Below are 23,361 nucleotides of genomic sequence, written 5' to 3'. Positions count from 1 at the left end.
GGGGGAGGCAGACAGAGCGAGGGGGAGGCAGACAGAGCGAGGGGGAGGCAGACAGAGCGAGGGGGAGGCAGACAGAGCGAGGGGGAGGCAGACAGAGCGAGGGGGAGGCAGACAGAGCGAGGGGGAGGCAGACAGAGCGAGGGGGAGGCAGACAGAGCGAGGGGGAGGCAGACAGAGCGAGGGGGAGGCAGACAGAGCGAGGGGGAGGCAGACAGAGCGAGGGGGAGGCAGACAGAGCGAGGGGGAGGCAGACAGAGCGAGGGGGAGGCAGACAGAGCGAGGGGGAGGCAGACAGAGCGAGGGGGAGGCAGACAGAGCGAGGGGGAGGCAGACAGAGCGAGGGGGAGGCAGACAGAGCGAGGGGGAGGCAGACAGAGCGAGGGGGAGGCAGACAGAGCGAGGGGGAGGCAGACAGAGCGAGGGGGAGGCAGACAGAGCGAGGGGGAGGCAGACAGAGCGAGGGGGAGGCAGACAGAGCGAGGGGGGGCAGACAGAGCGAGGGGGGGGCAGACAGAGCGAGGGGGGGGCAGACAGAGCGAGGGGGGGGCAGACAGAGCGAGGGGGAGGCAGACAGAGCGAGGGGGAGGCAGACAGAGCGAGGGGGAGGCAGACAGAGCGAGGGGGAGGCAGACAGAGCGAGGGGGAGGCAGACAGAGCGAGGGGGAGGCAGACAGAGCGAGGGGGAGGCAGACAGAGCGAGGGGGAGGCAGACAGAGCGAGGGGGAGGCAGACAGAGCGAGGGGGAGGCAGACAGAGCGAGGGGGAGGCAGACAGAGCGAGGGGGGGGCAGACAGAGCGAGGGGGGGGCAGACAGAGCGAGGGGGGGGCAGACAGAGCGAGGGGGGGGCAGACAGAGCGAGGGGGGGCAGACAGAGCGAGGGGGGGCAGACAGAGCGAGGGGGGGGCAGACAGAGCGAGGGGGGGCAGACAGAGCGAGGGGGAGGCAGACGGAGGGAGAGACATGGCGAAGACAGTCAAATTTATGACCAGCTGTAAGGAAGCTTATTATTCTGAGAGTGAAGTCAAAAACCAAAAAGAGGTAGCTGTGGAATTCAACTGTTCTCAGAGTCAAGTGTCACATATATTAAAGAAAGGAAAAGAAGGTTATGGAACAGCTGAAAAACCTAGAAGTGGACGACCACGAAAAACTTCCTCCAGAGTTGATCACATTATTAAGAAAAAGTCAGTATCTGATGTCCATAAAAGTGCTCTACAGATTTCACACAAAATGAAAGAAGAATATGGGGTAAAAGTGAGTCGCCAAACTGTGGTGCGACGGCTAAGAGCAGTAGGATTGAATGCAAGAGTTCCAGTCAAGAAGCCTTTCATATCAGCAAAGAACCGGAAGGTCTGACTTGAGTTTGCCAAAGAACACAGCCAATGGAAAGAGACAGATTGGTCTAAGGTGTTGTAGTCGGATGAATCCAAGTTCAATCTGTTTGGTAGTGATGGCAAGCACTATATATACCACCCAATTGGAATACGTAATGATATAAGGTACCAAACACCTACAGTGAAACATGGTGGTGGCAATGTCATGGTTTGGGGCTGCTTTTCTGCATCTGCCATTGGCCCTCTGCATAGAATTGCTGGAAATATGAATGCCATCATGTACAAGGATATACTGGAGAATATAGTGATGCCACATGGTAAAACTAAAGTAGGCAGGGGATGGAAATTCCAGCAAGACAATGATCCTAAGCACACGTCAAATTTAGTCAAAAACTAGTTAGCAAAGAAAAATGTTTGCCTGTTGCAATGGCCAAGTCAATTACCTGATTTAAACCCTATATAGCACCATTGGGATGAGTTAGGGTGACGTGTTAGGGCCCGTACCCATAGCAATAAAGATTAATTGTTTGCAGATTTCCAAATGGAATGGAGCAAGATCCATCAAGATGTATTGAATACCCTAGTGGCTTCAATGCCCTGTCGGTGCGGTGCAGTAACTAAAGCCAAAGGTTATGCTACAAAATGCACTGTAAACAATGAATTACTCTCTATGTTGTGATCAATAAATAGTATATGCAAAACTTTTGGCAGTCAGTTTTCTTTAACTAAATGACCACACCTATATTCAAAAGCATTTTGGTTATAATTAAGATCTTGCATGATGACAACTTCATGCATTTTCATTCATCACCAGGGAAATGGCATCACAACAACCAGACAGAAGTAATCACACTTTTAAAAAGTGGACATAGGGATAAAAGTAGTTTTTATTCCATCCATAAAATAACAGCCAAAGTACAAAAATGAGGTAGATGATGCAACGTTTCGGCATAATAGGCCTTTATCAAGCCAGAAATACAAAGAATGGTTGCATTTTTGTACCCTGGCTACGTGTTTTAAGAATGGAATATAAAAGCTACGTTTTATCCATATATATACACTCTCTGGTGCCTAGGAATTTTTGGACTCTTCTATGCAAGTTTGGTTCAGCTTATTTTGTTATGTTAAAGCAAAAGCAGCCTTCGTTACTTTTTTTTTTATATAAAAAAAATTAAATTAAATTTCTCATAGCCCTCTGTGGCGGGAGCTAGTTACCCCATCCGCAGATGTCCAATCTTCTTCTGCAGGCCCCTGACATGGAAAGGCTTCTCTTACACTGGGATATATAAAATATGACTATCGCACAGCGTCTCCAAGATGAACTTAACTTTTATTCTCACAAGCAGGTTTTATAGAGAATCACACAGGCTATTTTTAGCATCCATTGTTCTCACCAAATAATACCCACAGTAGGCTCCCAGACAGCAGTTATGCAACAACCCATTAATCAGCACATTGTATGTTTGCCACTGCTAAGTGAGCACAGGAAGGTGGGGGCCAGGAGTGCTTCGGTCACATCACAGCATGTCCAACAATATGCGATCCACAATATTCACCCCACTTTATAACACTATGTCCCATTAGCTGCATAGGCGAAACGACGACCCCCATGTGGCAAAATCCTGGAGTACGGGGTTGATCCGTCACAATTCCGTCACACCCTCTATTTGTTTAGTGATCACAATATCATTTACAGCTCTTCCAATAAGAATTTGTAGGATTTAGCGGCTACATTTGAAGCTAGTAGAACTTTTAAAAGTGCAAGAAAATGTCCTTTTTTTCAAATACAAAACTGGAAACTCTTTCATGAAGCCCCTTGGATTCAATGCCTATTGCATCTCCTCATCTTTATTGGCTATGCAACTGCCTACTAGGTTAAGCCACCACATGAGTCATCCTAAGAAGATGGCCAAGTTTCCTTTAGAGATCTCTGTTGATCACTATGAAGAGCATTATTACATTTCCCTTAAAAAGTACAGTTTAATTCAATGACAGCACAGAGTGGTCCCTTTATTGACCCCCAGGGATATTCTCCCTGTGTGGAGCAAGTTATATCTGGTAGATGGGAGATGAAGAAGATAATTGTTTTAAGGGTCATGGAAGATTTGCATCTATTAAGCTCTGACAAAAGAAGCTCCAGCTATCATTTTTCAAGAGATTTGGTGATTCAGATTAAAGGATTTATTAAACCATGTCAGTACCCCAACAACACAACAGGAAAGGCTTTTTACTAAAGGTCTTTAAATCCTCACACTGCTCTGCAGACATTTACTTCGTTTTAGCTGTTTTTTTCCCTGTACAATTAGAGTATTTTCAGTCTGTCATGTACATAGTTATTATAAATTGTCCTACTCATCGGGTCTCCTTTCTCTGGGTACCTAAAGAGTATCTGGCACCATCAGAATGTCTGCCAATCTATTTTGTTTTTATAATTTGTAACCCTGCACTATTAAAGTAATTTTTACTAAAGTTTTTAACTATATTATCTAAAATTAATATTTATCACCTAAAATTAACAGTATCCAACCAATGATGCAAAACGATGTGATTTATTGAAAGAACAGTTAATGACAATCACATATAAAAAACATATAAGAGAAGAGTTAAAATTGAGTACTAAACATGGAGGCGGATTTCTTATTCTTTTGCGTGTTTTTCATACAAATGTACAAAATAGGGACAACCTTTCTGGGCTATTCCTTTTACCCCTTTCTTTATAGTACTGTCTTATATTCACTGTCTTATTCATAGAGATTTTATCTTGAGCTCTACTGGCACATGCACTCTATATATTTATCTTCTTTTGGCTAACTAGCTACAGATACACAGTGGTGTGAAAAATTGTTTGCCCCCTTCCTGATTTCTTATTCTTTTGAATGTTTGTCACACAAATGTTTCAGATCACAAACAAATTAAACTATTAGACAAAGATAACACAAGTAAACAGAAAAAGGAGTTTTTAAATGAAGATCTTTATAATTAAGGGAAAAAGAAATCCAAACCTACAGGGCTGTGTGTGAAGAAGGGATTGCCCCATCCCTCTTAAAACATAAATTAATCGTGGTTTATCACATCTTTGGGAAGTCAAGTTCAATTTCCCTAGCCACACAGACCTGATTACTACCATATCTGTTCTCAATAAACAAATACCTTAAATAGGACCTATCAAACAAGGCAAAGTAGACCAAAAGATCCTCAAAAGCTAGACATCATGCTGCGATCCAAAGAAATTCAGGAACAAATGAGAAACAAAATAATAGAGCTCTATCAGTCTGGAAAAGGTTATAAAGCCATTTCTAAAGTTTTGGGACTCCAGCACACCACAGTGAGAGCCATTATCCACAAATGGCGAAAACCTGCAACAATGGTGAACCTTCCCAGGAGTGGCCGGCCGACCAAAATTACCCCAAGAGTGCAGCGAAGACTCATCCAAGAGGTCACAAAAGACGCCACAACAACATCCAAACAACTGCAGGCCTCACTTGCCTCAGTTAAGGTCAGTGTTCATGACGCCAACATAAGAAAGAGACTGGGCAGGAATGGCATGCATGGCAGAGTTCCAAGACGAAAACCACTGCTGAGCAAAAAGAACATACAGGCTCATGTCAGTTTTGCCAGAAAACATCTTGATGATCGCCAAGACTTTTGGGAGAATACTCTATAAACTGACAAGACAAAAGATGAACTTTTTAGAAGGTGTATGTCCCATTACATCTGGCGCATAAGTAGCACAGCATTTCAGAAAAGGAACATCATTCCAACAGTAAAATATGGTGGTGGTAGTGCGATGTTCTGGGGCTGTTTTTCTGCTTCAGGGCCTGGAGGACTTGCTGTGGTAAATGGAGCCATGAACTCTGCTATCTAACAAAATATCCTGAAAGAGAATATCCAGCCATCTGTTCTTGACCTCAAACTGAAGTGCACTTGGGTTATGGAGCAGGACAATGATCCAAAACACACCAGCAAGTCTACCTCTGAATGGCTTAAGAAAAACAAAATAAAGACTTTGGAGTGACCTAGTCAAAGTCCTGACCTTAATCCGATTGAGATGCTGTGGTATGACCTTAAAAAGGCGGTTCATGCTTGGAAACCCTTCAATGTGGCAGGAATACAACAATTTTGCAAACATGAGTGGCCAAAATTACTCCAGAGTGTTGAAAAAGACTCATTGCCAGTTATCGTAAACGCTTGATTGCAGTTGTTGCTGCTAAGGGTGGCCCAATCAGTTATTAGGTTTAGGGGACAATCACTTTTTTCACACAGGGCCATGTAAATTTGGATTTATTTTTCCCTTAATAATAAATATAATAAATATTTAAATTTGTTTTGTGATCTGAAACATTTAAGTGTGACAAACATGCTAAAGAATAAGAAATCAGGAAGGGCATAAACACCTTTTCACACCACTGTATATCTGTAGCTAGTTAGCCAAAGAAGATAAATATAGAAAGTGCATGTGCCAGTAAAAATCAAGATAAAATCTCTATAAATAAAACAGTGTGAGTACTATAAAGAAAGGGGTAAAAGGAATAGCCCAGAAAGGTTGTCCCTAATTTGTACTTCTTATTATCTCAGGTTCTGACTCAATTCTATATATTCTTTTATATATACAGTCCTGCTCGTCATTATTGGCACCCATGAAGTTTAAGAACATAATGTGGAATATCTCCTGAAAAAATGAATGAAGACAAACAGTTTTTTTGTATAGCGCACTCATGTTCAATACAAAAGAGTAAATGATAAACAATAATTTAAAACAAAAACCAATGGGAGGGAAAAATAGAAAAACGTAAAGCTTGCTGTGACACTGGTATTGGCACCCATTACATTAATTTAGTATGGAAACACATTTTGACTCGCCTGTGGTAAATTACAAAAGAGATTCACCTGTGATTAATTGTCGGTGCCCATGTTACATGAATTAGCCAATGAATGATGGCTTCAGTGTTTTAAAAAGCCACATGGTAGGCCATGTTCCTTTGTCATAATGCTGAAGACAAAGGAGCGGTTTGAGGACATCAGAACTGTTATTACCAAACACAAGACTTCCAAAGGGTATAAGGCCATCTCCAAAGACCTTGGTATCCCAGTTTCAACAGTGCGCAATGTTATTAAGAATTTTGCCAAGCATGGAACAGTCAAGAACCTCCCTGGACATGGGTGAAAGAGGAAAATTGACAAGGGATGTCTTTGAAGGTTGGTGCGAATGGTAGAAAAAACACCCCATCAAACATCCAAAGACCTTAAGGCAACCTGGAAGAGTCTAGGGTCAAGGTTTCAACAAATACCATACACTGCACACACTAAACCAAGCACACCTTCATGGGCGAAGGCCAAGGAAAAAAACACTGCTGAAGAAAAGACATAAAAAGGAATGACTGATCTTTGCCAAAGCGTATCTTCACAAACCACAATCCTGGAAAAATGTTATGTAGACAGGTGGAACAAAAATAGATATTTTTGGCAATGCAAAGCAACAGTTTGTTTACAGACTGCGCAATGAATCTTATAAGGAAAAGAACACCTTACCAACAGTTAAGCATGGTGGAGAATCCACAATGCTGAGGGGTTGCTTTGCTGCATCTGGTAGTGGAGGCCTTGACCATATCACAGGAATCATGAAATCAGAGAATTATCAAGAGATTTTAGAGCAAAATGTCCTACCTAGTGTAAGTAAACTTGGTTTGAGTCGAAGATCATGGGTCCTCCAGCAAGACAATGACCCAAAGCACACATCCAAAAGTACACAGGAATGGTTGAAAAAGAAAAAATAGACTGTTTTAAAATGGCCAGCAATGAGTCCTGACCTAAATCCCATTGAAAATTTTTGGGGTGGGCTGAAATCTGTCATTGGGAAAAAGAACCCTACAAGAGCTTGAACAAACTGCAAAGGAAGAGTGGGAGAAAATTCCAGCTGAGAAGTGCAAGAAGCTTATAGATGGCTACAATAAACGTTTGGAGGCTGTCAGCAATGCCAAAGGGTGTGCAACCAAGTATTAGGGGTGCCTTTATTGCTGCATATGCTGTTTATTCTTTAAAATTGCAACATAGAAGTTGAAAAATGTTTTTATAAAAGAAACCTGGCAGGTCACCTATGCCCTCCAATGCAGCAGCAGTCAGCGATGTGTGATTAAACTCCCTGCCTAACCAGCCCTGTATAACATATATAACTAAATTAACTGCTTTAAAAAAGTAATTATATTATCTCTGTTTCCTATTCTAATTTGGGCTTTGACTAGTTGATGGGGCATTAGTTCCCCAGACTAGTCAGCCCTTTTTCCATGTTATCACGCTCCTGTGTGCGTGATAATATAATTTGCTAAGCAGGCGTCATCGCCAGCTCATGCAAATCTGAGCCGCTCATTCCAGCAGCGTCACTGCCAGGTGTATGCTTCCCAGCTTCAGAGGAGCACTGCGCATGACCGGAAGCCATCTTCTGAACTGCCGGACATGCGCAGTGCGCACCTCTGAAACGGGAAGCATACACCTGGCTTCACAGCCCAGTATTGAGCACGCGTGTAAGATTTTCCCCTCTTTTTCTCTGCTTTCATTGGCAGAGCCCCGCAAGCATGTGCCAATGAAAGCAGACAAGGAGAGAGGAAAATTTTGTATAGTGCGTGCTTCATACTGGGCTGTGACGTGCAGTGAAACACCACACACAGCTCAGTCAATCAGGGGAAATGGATGCAGTCTGCATGAGACTGGGTCATGTCTCGGTGATGCAACCTCAACATCCAGAGTCAAGAAGCTGATGAGACATCACCGGATATCAGTGGCAGCTGCAACCGGGAGTCACTTGATCGGCACAGAGCGAGCAGATATAGCGCCGCTCACAAGCAAATATGAAAAAAGAATGTATTTGAAAAAAGACTTATTTCAGTGGTTTAAATCAATGTGCACAATAAAGATTGTAGTGGACCACCTCATTAATTGTGCTTAAAGGCACATCATATTTCTCTATTCCCTACAGCGAGCTATTCCCTTCTATTACAGGTTCAACATTTATCACCTATCGGCAGGATAAGAAACAAATGTATCATCGCTGAGAACCCCACCAATCTTGTGAACAGTGGTCTTAATGTACCCGGTATATGTGGATTAACAGAGCACATGTCTGACCATACATTTGTTCAGAACTGGTGGAACCACCACAGGGAAAGTAAAGCATAACACAGCGCTGACTGAAATAAATGCGATGCATGGACACACTGGGGGAATTTAATACAATTTATACAAAAAAAATGCAAAGTATAATGAAAAGGATACAAGTCCGATTAGTTTTCAAAGCTGCTATTAACATTCCAACAAGAAACTATAAATACAAGAAAATATACTTCATGGATTACTGCATGGATACAAAGCAAATATCATCTATCATTTGTCGAGAGCTTTGGTGATTCAGATTAAAAGGATTTATCACTTATCACACCATGTCAGTACCCAAACAACACAACAGGGAAGGCTTTTTACTATAGGTCTTTAATTCTGCAGACATTTACTTGGTTTCTGATTTTCGGGCCTCCAAAACGTTGCAACAGGTGTGTGGCTGCACGCCCCTTTGCTATCCATGATGTCTCCATGGAAGGTTGGTTGTATCTACAGATAATGCAGCTACTCCACGAGTTTGCTTTGGATCGTCTCACAGCACTTCCTGGTGATACCAGCTCTGAAGGATCTTCTATGCAGCAAGTATTTGCAATTATCTGCAAAGCATATTTTCTTGTATTTATAGTCTCTTGTTGGAATGTTTACTGCAAGTAAATAATAGCAGTTTTGAAAACTAATCGGACTCGTGTCCTTTTCATTATACCTTGCATATGCGGTGTTTAGAGTATATGATTCATTTGGTTTTTGGGAGCCATTTTGCTGCACAGCTATTGCGTTACTCCTCCACTGCTTGTTTAAAAGAGAACCTGTCACCAGGTTGGCCCTATATGAGATGCTACTATGCTGTATATATGTCCCCCAATCCGGCCTGCAACAAAAGAAAAACACTTTTTATTATACTCACCAACGGGGTGGTCCAGTCAGAGGGGCGTCGCTTGTCCTGGTCCGTTGCCTCCCTTTTTCTTTCGATGTCGTCCTCCTTCTTGCTCCGTGTGGATGACGTGTCCCTACATCATCCACACAGGGTCCCCGACATCACGCACCTCCGCAGGCGTACTTCTCTGCCCTTACTACAGCAGAATAAAGTACTGCAGTGTTCATGAGTCGGGGCTCTTTGACCTTACCCGGCGCATGCGCATTCAGTACTTTGCTCTGCCCTCGTCAGGGTAGAGAAGAACGCCTGCGCAGGAGAGCGATGCCTGGGACAGTGTGTGGATGATGTAGCGATGGGCATCCACACGAAGCAAGAAACAGGATGGCATTGAAAGAAAAAAGGGAGGTGCCGGACCAGCGGCACCACTAGGACCGGACCGCCCCATAGGTGAGTATAATAAAAGGTGTATTACTTTTGTTGCAGGCCGGGTCGAGGGCATATACACACATATTAGTATGCTGTATATGATGTGGTGGCCTTACTTCATATGGAGCAAACTTGGTGGCAGATTCCCTAAAAGAAATTAATACATTTACCATTTTATACACCCATCCTAAACAGCACCTGTTGGGATAAGGGCGGCTGCAGACTAGCGTATAAGAAGTCATCCGAGTATCATCCACAAAACTGGGGGCAATTTTCTCTAATTTACATCTGACTTTCATCTGTGTGCCATCCATGTGTCCATTTTTTACCTTAGTGGGACATCTGTGTGTGATCTATTTTCACTCAACTACACTAAAAAAATGTACATGATCAAATACAGTTTCCTAGGTTTATACCAGAAATCTATGAAATCGGATGACACTTGGATGTTCCAAGAGGGATCAGGGTTTTTTTTTAAGCACCTGTAAACTTGCCTACAAATAAATGTGCCACATGTTGAGGCTGGTTCAGCGCCAAACATAAATTAATATTTCCTGTATGGTTTCCAAATGATAAAAAAATGAGCCAGGACCTGTCTGCCCATTCCCCCTCTCAAAAAGCCAAATTTCAAAAAAATAAGTGGTGCAAGACTAAAAGTAGTAAAATAAAATGCACAAAACAGAAGTAAACCAAAATATGTGACTTTTCCTAAATAAAATTGGTGCAAATTTTTTGATAAGCCCCCCTACCACACACCTGTCCTCTAGAGCAAGAAATGTTATTTTAAAACTATAGATTTTCTCATATGTGCACTATACGAGCTGTGGACTGGTCAGCCTCAATAGTTTTGATCTGGTAAATGACAGACTTTATTTAATTTGCTGCTGAACCAAAGTGAAATATTCAATCTCTCAAGTCCTAACAAGGCTAAGTTCACTTACATAATGTCTACTGAGCGCTACGGGGGCTTCTGTCAGAATCTCCAACAGACCCATGTGCTTTAATGAAGCTGACGGAGTCACTTTGGACACGGTCTGGCCCTCGTTCTGGCAGTATTCATCTTTTTCAGATGCACAATAAGGATCACAGTCCAAGACAAAAGCTTTAACAGCTTCTTTTACTAACCAGAAGTAATAATAATCAGCAAATTGACCTGACACAAGAAAAGAAAATGCACTTACCTAGCTTTACATGACCATTATCCGTCAGAAGAATGTTTGCTCCCTAAAAAAACCCAGAAAAACAAACAAAATGCATTTTAGAGGAAATACACACACAATACACAGAAGAGCAGAAATCCATCTTACTTCAGGGAAAATTAGTCTGGTTACACTGACATTATAATGTGTCTGTTCACACCTATTAATCATAGAGCTACATGCAAACGCTTACAAGATTCTTGCCCTTATTCTTTCACTTCTAATCCAATCCAAAAACCAATATCCTTCTTTTTCATTCATTCTGCTTCGTCGCACTGTCATCATCCCCTGTACAAGCAAAAATGTGGTCGAGAAAACATTATGTATTAAAATGTCAGAATGACTGGCAGAACGGCCCTACAAGTATCTGACAGTAATTACACTCCCCCCCCCCCCCCACCAAGAACACAATATTTACTTTGCTTTATGAAAAGGAAATCATTATTTGGAGAAGCAACAAAGATTAAAAACCTGTGAAATAAAAATAAGAACAGAAATGCTGGAAAGGCTTAAAAGACCCTACACCGAACATTAAACGCAGATCGACATTGTTTACTTGAAAATAAGTATTTATTAGTATTAAAGGGGTATTCCCATCTTCCAATATCCTATCACAATATATAGCAGTAGCTGTATTAGTAATAACAATATTAGCAAATATCTCCAATTAGAAATCTAGTATAGTTCTTCTGATTTTATAGGTCGCTTTCCCCATGTACAGGGCATTGCAGTAGCTTTGGTATCCATGGTTATAACCACTAACAACCAGGGCTGTGGAGTCGGTAAGCCAAACCTGCGACTCCGACTCCTCAATTTCCCTTACACCGACTCCACGACTCCGACTCCCACATATATTGCTTATATTTAAGTGAAAAATTTATTGTAGTACAATGTGAACATCAGACATTTAATCATTTTTATGATACAATAATCAAGATATTTAGATAGAATATAATGATGGATAGCTGGAGGGATATATGAATAGATAGATAGAGGGATGGATGGATGGAGGGATAGATGGAGGGATGGATGGATGGAGGGATGGATGGAGGGATAGATGGAGGGATAGATGGAGGGATAGAGTGTGATAGACAGATGACAGCTACAGACAGCAAATAGTACGTTGCACATATTGCACATATAGTTTACACACATTGTACAGAGAGCACATAATAATCACCTACAATATTAGCATTAGTTACCTTCCTGTGGCAGAGATGAGCAGTAGTACTTTCACTTTCTCCAGCTCGGGGCCCAGGAATCGGATCGTGTGCAGGCCAGGCACCCCTCCCCCTCCTCTCTCTGGTGAAGACGGCAGAAGACAGGACAGAGGAGGGGAGATTGCCCCCTGCAGTCTGGAGCCAGTGCAGGATGGGAGCACTGCAGCATACAAGTGAGTTTTGATAGGTGCGTGCCCCTGCTTCAAGGGGGTAGGGGGGGGCAGCTGCCCCCCCTGCCCCTCGCTGGCTACGGACATGATTCACACACAGCATTTTTGCGGATCCATTTTCTGCAGTAAAATGCAGTGTCTCTGGACATCCCAGCAAAGTCAATGGGTTTCAAGATATGACATTCAGACACATCATTTTGTGAGGATCCGTTTTTGGGCTCAAAAACGGATCCTCACAAAGAATGAGCATGTCAGTTTGTTCGGCGTTTTTCTAATCTGCATTTGCTATTGAAAACATTATCTATGAGCTCAAAAACCTTTCAGGTGATGCGTTTTTTTAAAAAGCTGATCTGCTTTTGCAGCTGAAAAACGTATCCTCAAAAAACACAGCAAAAACGCTGTGTGTGAATGTAGCCTTAGATCAGGAATAGAACAGCCATTTATAGGACATTTCATAACTTTCCCAAATTCCTATGAAAAAATATTCCCCACAAACTGCATTGATCTACTGCACCCAATTTATTATATATTTTAGGAGTCGGACCATTTTATACCGACTCCAACTCCACCAAAATGAGCACCGACTCCGACTCCTCAGCCCTGCTAACAACTAACTATATGAGAGACTGCAACAATGGATACCTAAGCTACTGCAATGCCCTACACATGGAGTAAGCAACATAGCTAATCAGAAGAACTAAACCTACTACATATTGGGATATGATCTTGGAGATGGGCTGATTACCCCTTTAAGTATCATTAAAAAAGGACCTTTTTTAGGAAAACATCATCACAACCAAACCCTGAGGATCCCGGAATGATCCCGTGGGGTTCATTGATCTGAGTCAGGGCTCGTCACTGTATTGTGACTTGTTTTTAACAGGTATCACAATGCAGAGATGACACTGGCTCTGAGCCGTTATTTTCCCCCGCATATATTTTTATACATATTGTAGTGAACGATGACTGTCGATTGCAACAACTAGGGGGCTAATTAGTATGCAGCTCTATTCCAGTCAAAAGAAGCAAAATTCTGCTATAAATCGGATCAGTGATTTTACTGTATGTGTGAGGAACAATAGCTTTTTTAATAATAAAATACAGAAAAGAACAGCTCTCAAGCAAAAAGTTGAAACTCACTGATACTTCTAGGTATATTTCAAATGCTAATTCAATCACATGCCTTCATTTTTAGAGACTGAGAGACCACAAAGTTGTCATTACATTTTGGACGCAAGAACGCTTATTGGTGCTATGCCGTGACTTTTTAAAGTGGGTACTCCGTGGAGATAAAAAATTATTGTAATGGCCATACCTTCATAAACAATTAGGATAACATGAATAGTGCTGTTTTTCACTCTCACACTACCTGTAATTCTGAGTGACGCTGCAGCTACTCCTCAGTGCTCCCTCTCCCTTATGACACACATCAGGGGGGCATAGCCTGCTCCCAGCTGCAAGTAGCAGCCTGCCCCCTGATACTATCTGCTTGTATGTCATCCAATATTATCAGGGGGCTGCTGCTCCCAGCAGCCTGGAGCAGGCCACGCCCACATCACGCCCCCAATATTAGACCACATACAAGCAGATAGTGTCAAGGGGCAAGCTGCTACTAGCAGCCAGGAGCAGGCATAACATCCCATAAGGGAGAAGGAGCAGTGAGGAGCAGCTGCAGCATCACACAGAATTACAGGTAGTGTAAGGGATGAAAACAGCACTATTAATGTTATCCTAATAGTTTACAAAGGTATGGCCATTACAATATTTTTTTTTATCTCTCCAGAGTACTCCTTTAAAGGGAATCTACCACCTTGTTTTTGCTACCTCATCTTGAGAGCAGCATAATGCAGGAAAAGAGACCCTGATTCCAGCGATGTATCAGTTAATATACTGGGTTTAACAGTTGTGACACAAGAGATTTTAAATGTCACATGCAGCAGAGCTGAGAAAGCTAGCCCCACCCACACCACAGCTTTGTGTTCTTTACATTATATATTTACAGTAAACTGCTTATCAGAGTAGGGGGCGTGGTCGACCAGGGCTCACAGAAGCTGTAGCCCTGGCAGTGATAATCTGCTGATAAAACGTTAATTTTATGGAAACAGCAGCACACAGCCTAATAAGTGACACATGCCTGAAATCAGTGTCTCAGCCTCGTGCTGTCCTTAGATTGCAAAGCAAAAACTTGCTGACATATTCCCTTTAACTCGCATAATGCGTGGCTCACAAGGGCCCTAAATCTGGGATGCATTTGTCTGTGACCGGTTCTCAACACTGTAGTGAGTGCAACCCAGACTCTAATGGGGATAGGTGTGCAAGGAGCCACCATTTAATCTTTAGTTAGCACGTCATTATAAATAAAAATAAAGAAATAAAACATGTAACAAGTAATAATCAGAAAGTGATTTAACAGTGGAAAATAACTCTCAGAGTTCTACAATGATTGAGCCAAACAAAGAAAAAGAGTATTTGGGTGACTGATGCTCCTTAGATATAGCTATGAAGAGCTTTTGTTATCACGTTTTTATGATGCATTGGCAGAAAATAATTTCCAGAACAGATGACCTATAATTATTTGCATCTTAATTTGTTACTTTTAATGCCAAGTATAAGATGCGTTAACTAGTTCTTGAATTAAAAAAAAAAAAAAAAAACATCAATAAGAAACCAGTTAGGGCTCCCATACACACTGGACTAATGTCTGCAGAACTTGAGGGTATTGACAGGTTTGGCCGACACTCTAATGTGTATGGGGGTGTTGGCCAACTGATCGTTGGGATGTCCAATATCTAACTGCTGATCGCTTTGTTCTCATAGAATGGTAGAGTAGAGGGGACCTCCTGGGTCATCTGGTCCAACCCCCTGCTCAAAGCAGGATTCACTAAACCATCTCAGACAGATGTCTGTCCAGCCTCTGTTTGACGACGTCCATTGAAGGGGAACTCACCACCTCTCGTGGCCGCCTGTTCCACTCATTGATCACCCTCACTGTCAAAAAGTTTTTTCTAATATCTAATCTGTGTCTCCTCCCATTCAGTTTCATCCCATTGCTTCTAGTCTTTCCTTGTGCAAATGAGAATAAAGATGATCCTTCTACAATGTGACAGCCCTTGACATATTTGTAGACAGCTATTAAGTCTCCTCTCAGTCTTCTTTTTTGCAAGCTAAACATTCCCAAATCCTGTAACCGTTCCTCATAGGACATGGTTTGCAGACCGGTCACCATTCTGGTCGCTCTTCTCTGAACTTGCTCCAGTTTGTCGATGTCTTTTTTAAAATGTGGAGCCCAAAACTGGACACAGTATTCCAGATGAAGTCTGACCAAAGAGGAGTAAAGTCCGATAATGACTTCACGTGATCTAGACTGTATGCTTCTGTTAATACATCCCAGAATTGTATTTGCCTTTTTTGCTGCTGCATCACACTGTTGACTCATGTTCAGTCTATGATCTATTAGTATACCTAAGTCTTTTTCACATGTACTGTTGCTTAGCTCTATTCCTCCCATTTTGTATATGCTTTTTTCATTTTTATTGCCCAGATGTAGTACTTTGCATATTTCCCTGTTAAAAACCATTCTGTTAGTTACTGCCCACTGGCAGAGATGTCTGTCAGCGTCTTTCTCAAAGAAAATCACAAGAGAGCTCCTGTGTATGGGAGAGAAGACAGAGATGGCTATCGGCAGAATGATCGACCGAAGCATCATTTGGCCGACAGCTATCTAATGTGTATGGAAAGCTTTAGACTTAATTCACATCAGTGCTTGCAGATACCAATGTTCTGCTCCATCCTGGGAGCAAAACTGGAAATCACAGGCAGTGCTGTATCCATTACATAACAGATCTAGAACTGCTCGGTGGACCTCTCTGACTACAATGGTGTTGCAGGTTTCAGTTATGATGTGTATCATTTACCAAACCAAAAGAAAGTGCAGCATGTCACGTTTTTTTGTTGGCATTTTGGTCCAGATCTTCAGATCGAGACACCTTTACTGATGTGAACAGAGTGTTATTTGGGAGTTGCCCCAAGGCTTTAGACATTTTTACATGTTTGGAAATAATTCAAAATATCAGGCAAAAGTTATTATGAGGTCAAGTTAATCTTTAGGTCCATAGCAAAAAAAACAGTCCTGGATTAGTCTTTGATTTGTCCAAGATAATGTGCAAATTGCCTCTTCAGAGAAAAAGAGGACTTGTACTCTATAGCGCCACCTATTGGAAGTAGCAATCCTACAAGTCACAATCAACCCTTTAACAAGTCGTGCAATATGACTTGGGATAAAAGCCAAATCAGAATCTCAATTTGCAGACACGGTGTTTCGGGCTGTTGGCCCTCGTCAGTGCAAAGTATGAGAACTGATTTGGCTAGATGAGAGGCTCTGGACTGAGGTCTAAGGGGTAGCGTTTCTCCTTATGGAGAGTGACACACCAGCTCTGGCATGTCAAGGTAAGGAGGCTTATTCGCCAAGAAATGATCCTCTGGGAAATTTAAGAGGAGGAGGAGCATTGCATGGCAAATAAGCCTCCTTACCTTGACGTGCCAGAGCTGGTGTGTCACTCTCCATACGGAGAAACGCTACCCCTTAGACCTCAGTCCAAGATAATGATGACTTATCCTTGGAGAAGTAATCAATATCAAATGGGTGGGGGTGTGACACCCGACTCAACCAGGGATCAGCGGTGATCTGGTCCTACCACTGACCGGTACCCAGAACATTTCCATACACTCCACAAAAGGTTGTTCTCTGGTGCTGCAGCTCAGCTACAAAACATTTGTCAGAATGAATACTTGTGAAAGACCAACATGTTTCTTACCTTTATGTCCCGATGCATTTTTCCTTTATTGTGTAGATAATATAACCCCTGGAAGAAACACAGAAGCATGATTTTCTAATTACTGAAGGCAATATATGATTACACATTCTAACAGGATGAACGGTTTCAAAATGGATTGTGACTAAAAGGAAAAATTATCCTTTACCGCAGAAAACCTTACATCAATATTTCAAACGAGGGTAAGCGGGGTAATGCTGAAAACAGCAGAGATTTCATTAGTCATGCTCGGCTGCTAGCACACTGCTCAGAACGGCCAGTTGTCAAGATTCACACGCAGTTGTGTACTAGATTATCACAGAAAGCGGGGATCTGGAGGGATTCCAAATCTAAAACAGGATGAGACAAAGTATTTTAAAAAGAAGTGGAGATTTTTTTTCCGGGTTTCTTTTTCAATGAAGGAAAGGGCCATCGTTGAATCTATTTATTTTTTTCAATGCACCTAAATAAATTAATGTTGCTTCAAATAGTGTTTTTTAAATAAAGAAAATTATTAACTCCTTCATGAACGGATGATTCTTTTTTTTTTTTTTTTCAGAACTTTTCCACACCTTCTTCCAAGAGCTATAACTTTTTATTTTTGCCACTTCATACCCACGTGCTTAAGTAGTTGTTTTAAAGGACAGCATTTATTTTATCATATAATTTACTGAAAAACAGAAAACAAATTCAAATGACTTGAAATGGTGAAAAAAAAACAATGTGGCCATTATTTTTATGACATTCATCATGAGTTAAAAATGGCCTGGAAGTCGAATTCTTCAGGTCAGTATGATTGGCGATACCAAACTGTTGTTTTTTTTTTTTTCGGGTACATATGACATTTTTAACGCTTTTTATTATATTGTTTTGGGAATGTGTGGCGCTTAAAGAATGGCAATTCTGGCATTTCAATTTTTTGGGGGGGCCTTTAATCCACAGTTTAAATAGTTTTATATTTCAATAAATCAGATTTTTTTCTAGTGCAATGATGCAAAAAATGTTTTTGATTATTTTTTACTTCTTAATTTTGTAACCTAGAAAAAGGTGGGTGGGTGAGGGCGATTTAAACTTTATATTCATGAATTAATTTTTTTTTGTTAATTTTAGTGTATTTTTTTAGTCTTTTTAAAGGAACGTGAACCCGCTACTACAGTACTGCAGTTTGTAGTTAAACTGAAATTCTCTTGTGACTGGCCTTTATAGAAGAACCAAGACTGCAGTGATGGGAGCTTTCAGAAGGCTTCCCTAGCTGCCACTGGAACCTAATAGCTCCCCACAATGGCATTGCAGGGAGGCCAATGGGCCACAATCCATGATTGATAACATGAAAACAGTTAAAGAGCAGCAATCGCAGCCATTTCATTGCTGCTGTGAGAGAGAGTTCTGGCTGAATAACACAGTCGATAACTGCCCATTATGGAGAAGGCTCAGCTACTTATACGCTCACCTAGACTGTGACATTCACTTATGTCAAAGTGCGAGAAGGGGTTAATAGCCCATCATATCGAATCTTATGTCTGACATCCATTAGTTTTGAGATATTTAGGCAACATGCTGCAGGATCAGACTACAAAGGTTTTGTTTGAGGTCTGTTTCTATGGAGACACACAAGCTTTCATACAAGCTGTAGATAGTTTTTATTTGCAAAGTTGCTTTGGTTTTTTTATTACTATTTTTTTTTAATATATCATTTTTATTTAAAGTTTTACAAGATAATACAAATAACTCAATCCAGGATTTCCAGTACGCAGACTGGAACGGCAATGCATATATTAATACACAACCAGTATTAACAAACAAAAATCTAGCTAACAGAATCAGCTTAAGACAGCATAAATAAAGAAAATGATCATTCTAGAGAAGATATGGAGGAGATATACAGTGGTGTGAAAAAGTGTTTGCTCCCTTCCTGACTTCTTATTCTTTTGCATGTCTGTCACATTTAAATGTTTCAGCTCACAAAACAAATTTAAATCTTAAATTTAAGAAGTGATTGACCCCCTGCCCCTTAAAACATAAATTAACTGTGGTTTATTACATCTTTGGGAAGCTCAGGCCTGATTACTGCCACACCTGTTCTCAATCAAGAAATCACTTAAATAGGAACTGCCTGACAAAGTGAAGTAGACCAAAAGATCTTCAAAAGCTAGTCATCATGCTGCAATACAAAGAAATTCATGAACAAATGAGAGACAAAGTAAATACTATTTATCAGTCTGGAAAAGGTTATAAAGCCATTTCTAAAGCTTTGGGACTCCAGCGAACCACAGTGAGAGGCATTATCCACAAATGGCGAAAACATGGAACATAGGGGTGAACTTTCCCAGGAGTGGATGGCCGACCAAAATTACTCCTAGAGTGCAGTAGCGACCCATCCAAAAGGTCACAACAACATCCAAGCAAATGCAGGTCTCACTTAAGCTCAGTGTTCATGACTCATCTGGCTCGTTACAGTTTTGCCAGAAAACATCTTTGATGATAGCAAAGACTTTTGGGAGATTACTCTGTGGACTGATGAGGCAAAAGTTAAACTATTTGGAAGGTGTATGTCTCATTACATATGGCATAGAAGTAACACATTTCAGAAACTGAGCATCATACCAACAGTAAAATATGGTGGTGGTAGTGTGATGGTCTGAGACTGTTTTGCAGCTTCAGGACCTGTAAAACTTGCTGTGGTAAATGTAACCATGAATTCTGCGGTCTATCAAAAATCCTAAAGGAGAATGTCGGCCATCTGTTCTTGACCTCAAACTGAAGCGCACTTGGATTATGCAGCAGGACAATAATCCAAAACATACCAGTAAGTCTACCTCTGAATGGCTTAAGAAAAACAAAATTAAGACTTTGGAGTGGCCTAGTCAAAGTCCTGACCTTAATCTGATTGAGATGCTGTGGCATGACCTTAGAAAGGCGGTTCATGCTCGGAAACCCTCCAATGAGGCTGACTTACAACAATCTTGCAAAGATGAGTGGAACAAAATTCCTCCAAAGCGTTGTAAAAGACTCATTGCCAATTATCAAAAGCGCTTGACTGCAGTTGTTGACAGAAGTTGTAGCTGCTAAGAGCGGCCCAACCAGCTATTAGGTTTAGCGGGCAATCACTTTTTCACACAGGGCCCTGTAGGTTTGGATTTTTTTCCCTAATAAGAAAGACCTTCATTTAAAACTGCATTTAAGTATGACAAACATGCAAAAGAATAAGAAATCAGGAAGGGGGCAAACATTTTTTCACACCACTGTATCCCTTTACTATATTCGTTTTAATTTATTTTCTAGCAATTATTAATATGAAGTTGACCTAGGTTATTTTTTAAATTCTCTAAAATATACAATGCTGTAGAGCAGGGATGTCAAACTCAATTACACAGAGGGACAAAATGAAAAACTTGCACAAAGTTGTGGGTCAACCTTGATATTTATAAAAATATATGGGCACTGCATAGCCTTCCATACGGCACAATGGGCGCCACATTGCCTTCAATACGGTAAAATGGCCCCACATAGTCCTCCATACAGAATAATGGCCCCACATAGTCCTCCATGCAGTATAATGCATCTCACACAGTCCTCAATACAGAATAATAGTCCCACATAACCTTTCATGAGGAATAATGGGCACCAAATTGTCCTCTATAAAGAATAATGGCCCTACATTTACAAAAAAAACCTCACCTCTCCTTGTTACCCCGCTGCTCCAGGCACGGCAGTGAGCACTCTGAAGCTCTTCATTGCTTGGCACAATGGCGAGATGAAGTGACGTCATCTCGACCGCTGCACTGAGACATCAGATGCAGGGGGAGAATGATTGGGGAGGGCGCTGATGGCTTCCCTCCTCCATCATTGCTTTCAACTGTATCGGCATTCAAGATGCCTAAATAGTTGAAAGGCGTTGCATGCTAAATATAATCACCCTGCAGTCCAGATTTGGCCAGCAGGCCAGAGTTTACCATGTGTGCTACAGAGGCAAATGGTTCTATAGTGCTTCTTTTCCCCACAGGAAAACAAAATTTAACAATGAATGGTTTCCACCTCAAGAGGAATCGCCTGCTCGTGTTACTTTATTACTTATTGCATCATGTTTTTCTACTTCCATAGAGTATTTCGGTTGAGCTATCAATTCTGGGATGGGAGGGATATTAGGTTATAACCAGTAGCTGAGTATTAGTTTTTTAACCAATATTTGTAGGGTATGCAACAGTTTATGAGGGCCTTTCAATTAATCAGCTTGGGCATTGGAGTTGCTCCAAAAGTGTAGAAGAGCTAAATAGGAGGATAAGGGCATTTAGAACCCCAGAGGGTGTCGACCATGTCTGAATCTAGCTTCCAGATGGAGGCTGCTATAGGGCATAACCAGAGGCCGCGGATTCGACCAGAATTGGGTAAAATGGCACTTAACTTGTTCGAGAGAGGGTCTTTTTTGGGTATATTGAAAGCATACATGGCACCCATGCATGATTTTAAATTGGGTTTCTCTCCAGGATTCATTGATAATGTTCTTTCTGAATGTGCCCCAACCCATTATAATTTTGGCAGAGATTTCCACATTCTCTTGTTGCTTCTTCCAATGTTTAAAAAAGGTGTCTGGGTGTACTCCCAATAAACTGGGTTCCATCACGGACTATAGTATTGATACTTAAGGGGTGTACATTGCGGAGAAGAGGATGATAGCTAACTCATTTTGACTTTGCGCAAAAGTGATGTCGCTCAGGTTAGCCACGATGGAGAGTCTATTTATATAGAGATTATTCTTCATGCCCCGGGAAATTCGAAGTTACACGACACTGGAAGATATTTTGAGGTTCTAAAAGACAGGCTAAACCTTTTTCTTACTGCTTTCCAGGTAGCGATAGTGTCCTCAAATATAACTGAACGCTTAAGCACGGAAGGTAGGGAGGCAAGGCGGGAGTGAAGGAGTGCTGTTGAATTAAAGGGACGGGCAAAATCAGACTTTAACGTATAGCCTGAATAGGTGCGTCTTTTATTACTATTTTAGATAAGTTAAAGGAATAAAAAAAATGCACAAAAACAAAAAAACAAACAGGTATGAACAGATACTATTCATGTTTATTCAACTTTTGCCCTAGTTCATAAGGCGAGATAAGGTCCTGTTATGTTTAATCTGGAAAGCCTCTGTCAAATGTTATTCGTACACTTCCGATCCTATTCTGATCACTAAATATATGCTTCCCACATAAAGCCTAACCTATATGGACTATGTCCGCCATCTCATTTGTTTTTATTCTCCAATGCTTCTAAAATGAAAAATCAAAATCAACAAATTGTCCTAAAAAGGAATTTTCACTCCATGCCATAAGCAAAGAATTGTCAAAAAAAACAACGAAAACAAACAGAAGAAGTGATACTTATCATTCAGATTCCCCGTCACACCAGCCATTGCAGCCGGTGGTCTCAGAATGTATCATCCATAGATGGAATGTTATCACCTCCAGTCCTGGCAGAGACCACACTAATGGGGGAGCTAAAAAGTATTAACGTCTTTATTTGATAATGATGACGTTCTCCTGGACAATTTTTAAAAAGTGGTGGAAAAATACACACTAGGGCATGTGGACATTGGGTATATACACAGCAGATACTCAAAATCTATGGCGCTTAACAGAATCAGCACTGTGTATAAGATTTTAACAAAAAATGTGCACATGCTTCAGAGAATGTCAGCAGCATGAATATACAGACACTGTGAACTTGAAATTCTCAGCATGTTAATTTATGCTGTAGATGGCATCATGGATTTCACACTCTGCATTGTTTGAAAACCCCTTTTTCATTGGCCCAGGGTGGCTAGTTAAAAAAAAAATGCGAAAAAGAAAAGCCCACACATACCGGACCAGCGGCGCTCATCCATTCCTCTTCTGGCTGCAATCTCACACCCTGTACATCCCACCCCATACGAGTCCCTTTCTTCCCCTACCAGCAGACGGCGTCAGGTGACCACTGATCGGCTGCAGCCGTCACATTCCAAGTAGTGTTACGTGATGCCCCCTTCAAGCCCACCAAACGAAGGAAGGAAGGAAAGGAGCTGGGACAACTAGTTTTTTTTCCTTTATTAATTTTGAACTAAACTTAAGACTATTGAAAAAAGGGTTCACAAGTAGAAGACAACTTGTTTAACAGCGCCATTTCTGCAATGAAATTCACAGCTGTATTTCAGGCTCATGGGGGCTTGTCCGTAGAGTAAAATCCACCATGTAAACT

The 23,361-nt window shown here is 41.4% G+C and overlaps 1 protein-coding gene across 3 annotated transcripts in view; it reads right to left on the bottom strand.

The window, feature by feature from the left end:
- Positions 1-23,361, bottom strand: part of MAP4K3 (mitogen-activated protein kinase kinase kinase kinase 3) — a 332,521-nt gene that overhangs the window by 119,440 nt on the left and 189,720 nt on the right. For all 3 annotated transcript variants that reach the window (XM_073672555.1, XM_073672556.1, XM_073672558.1), the window contains exons 6-7: positions 17,143-17,190; positions 10,921-10,963 (exon numbers count right to left, since the gene is read on the bottom strand). In XM_073672555.1, coding sequence (XP_073528656.1) covers positions 10,921-10,963; positions 17,143-17,190 — 91 coding nt within the window. The remainder of the gene's footprint in view (positions 1-10,920; positions 10,964-17,142; positions 17,191-23,361) is intronic.

The sequence above is a fragment of the Phyllobates terribilis genome, unplaced genomic scaffold, assembly GCF_046119375.1.
Source record: "Phyllobates terribilis strain yellow unplaced genomic scaffold, ASM4611937v1 Scaffold_3__8_contigs__length_932513732, whole genome shotgun sequence".
Taxonomy (NCBI): Eukaryota; Metazoa; Chordata; class Amphibia; order Anura; family Dendrobatidae; genus Phyllobates; species Phyllobates terribilis.
This window is presented reverse-complemented; position numbering and strand designations above follow the sequence as displayed.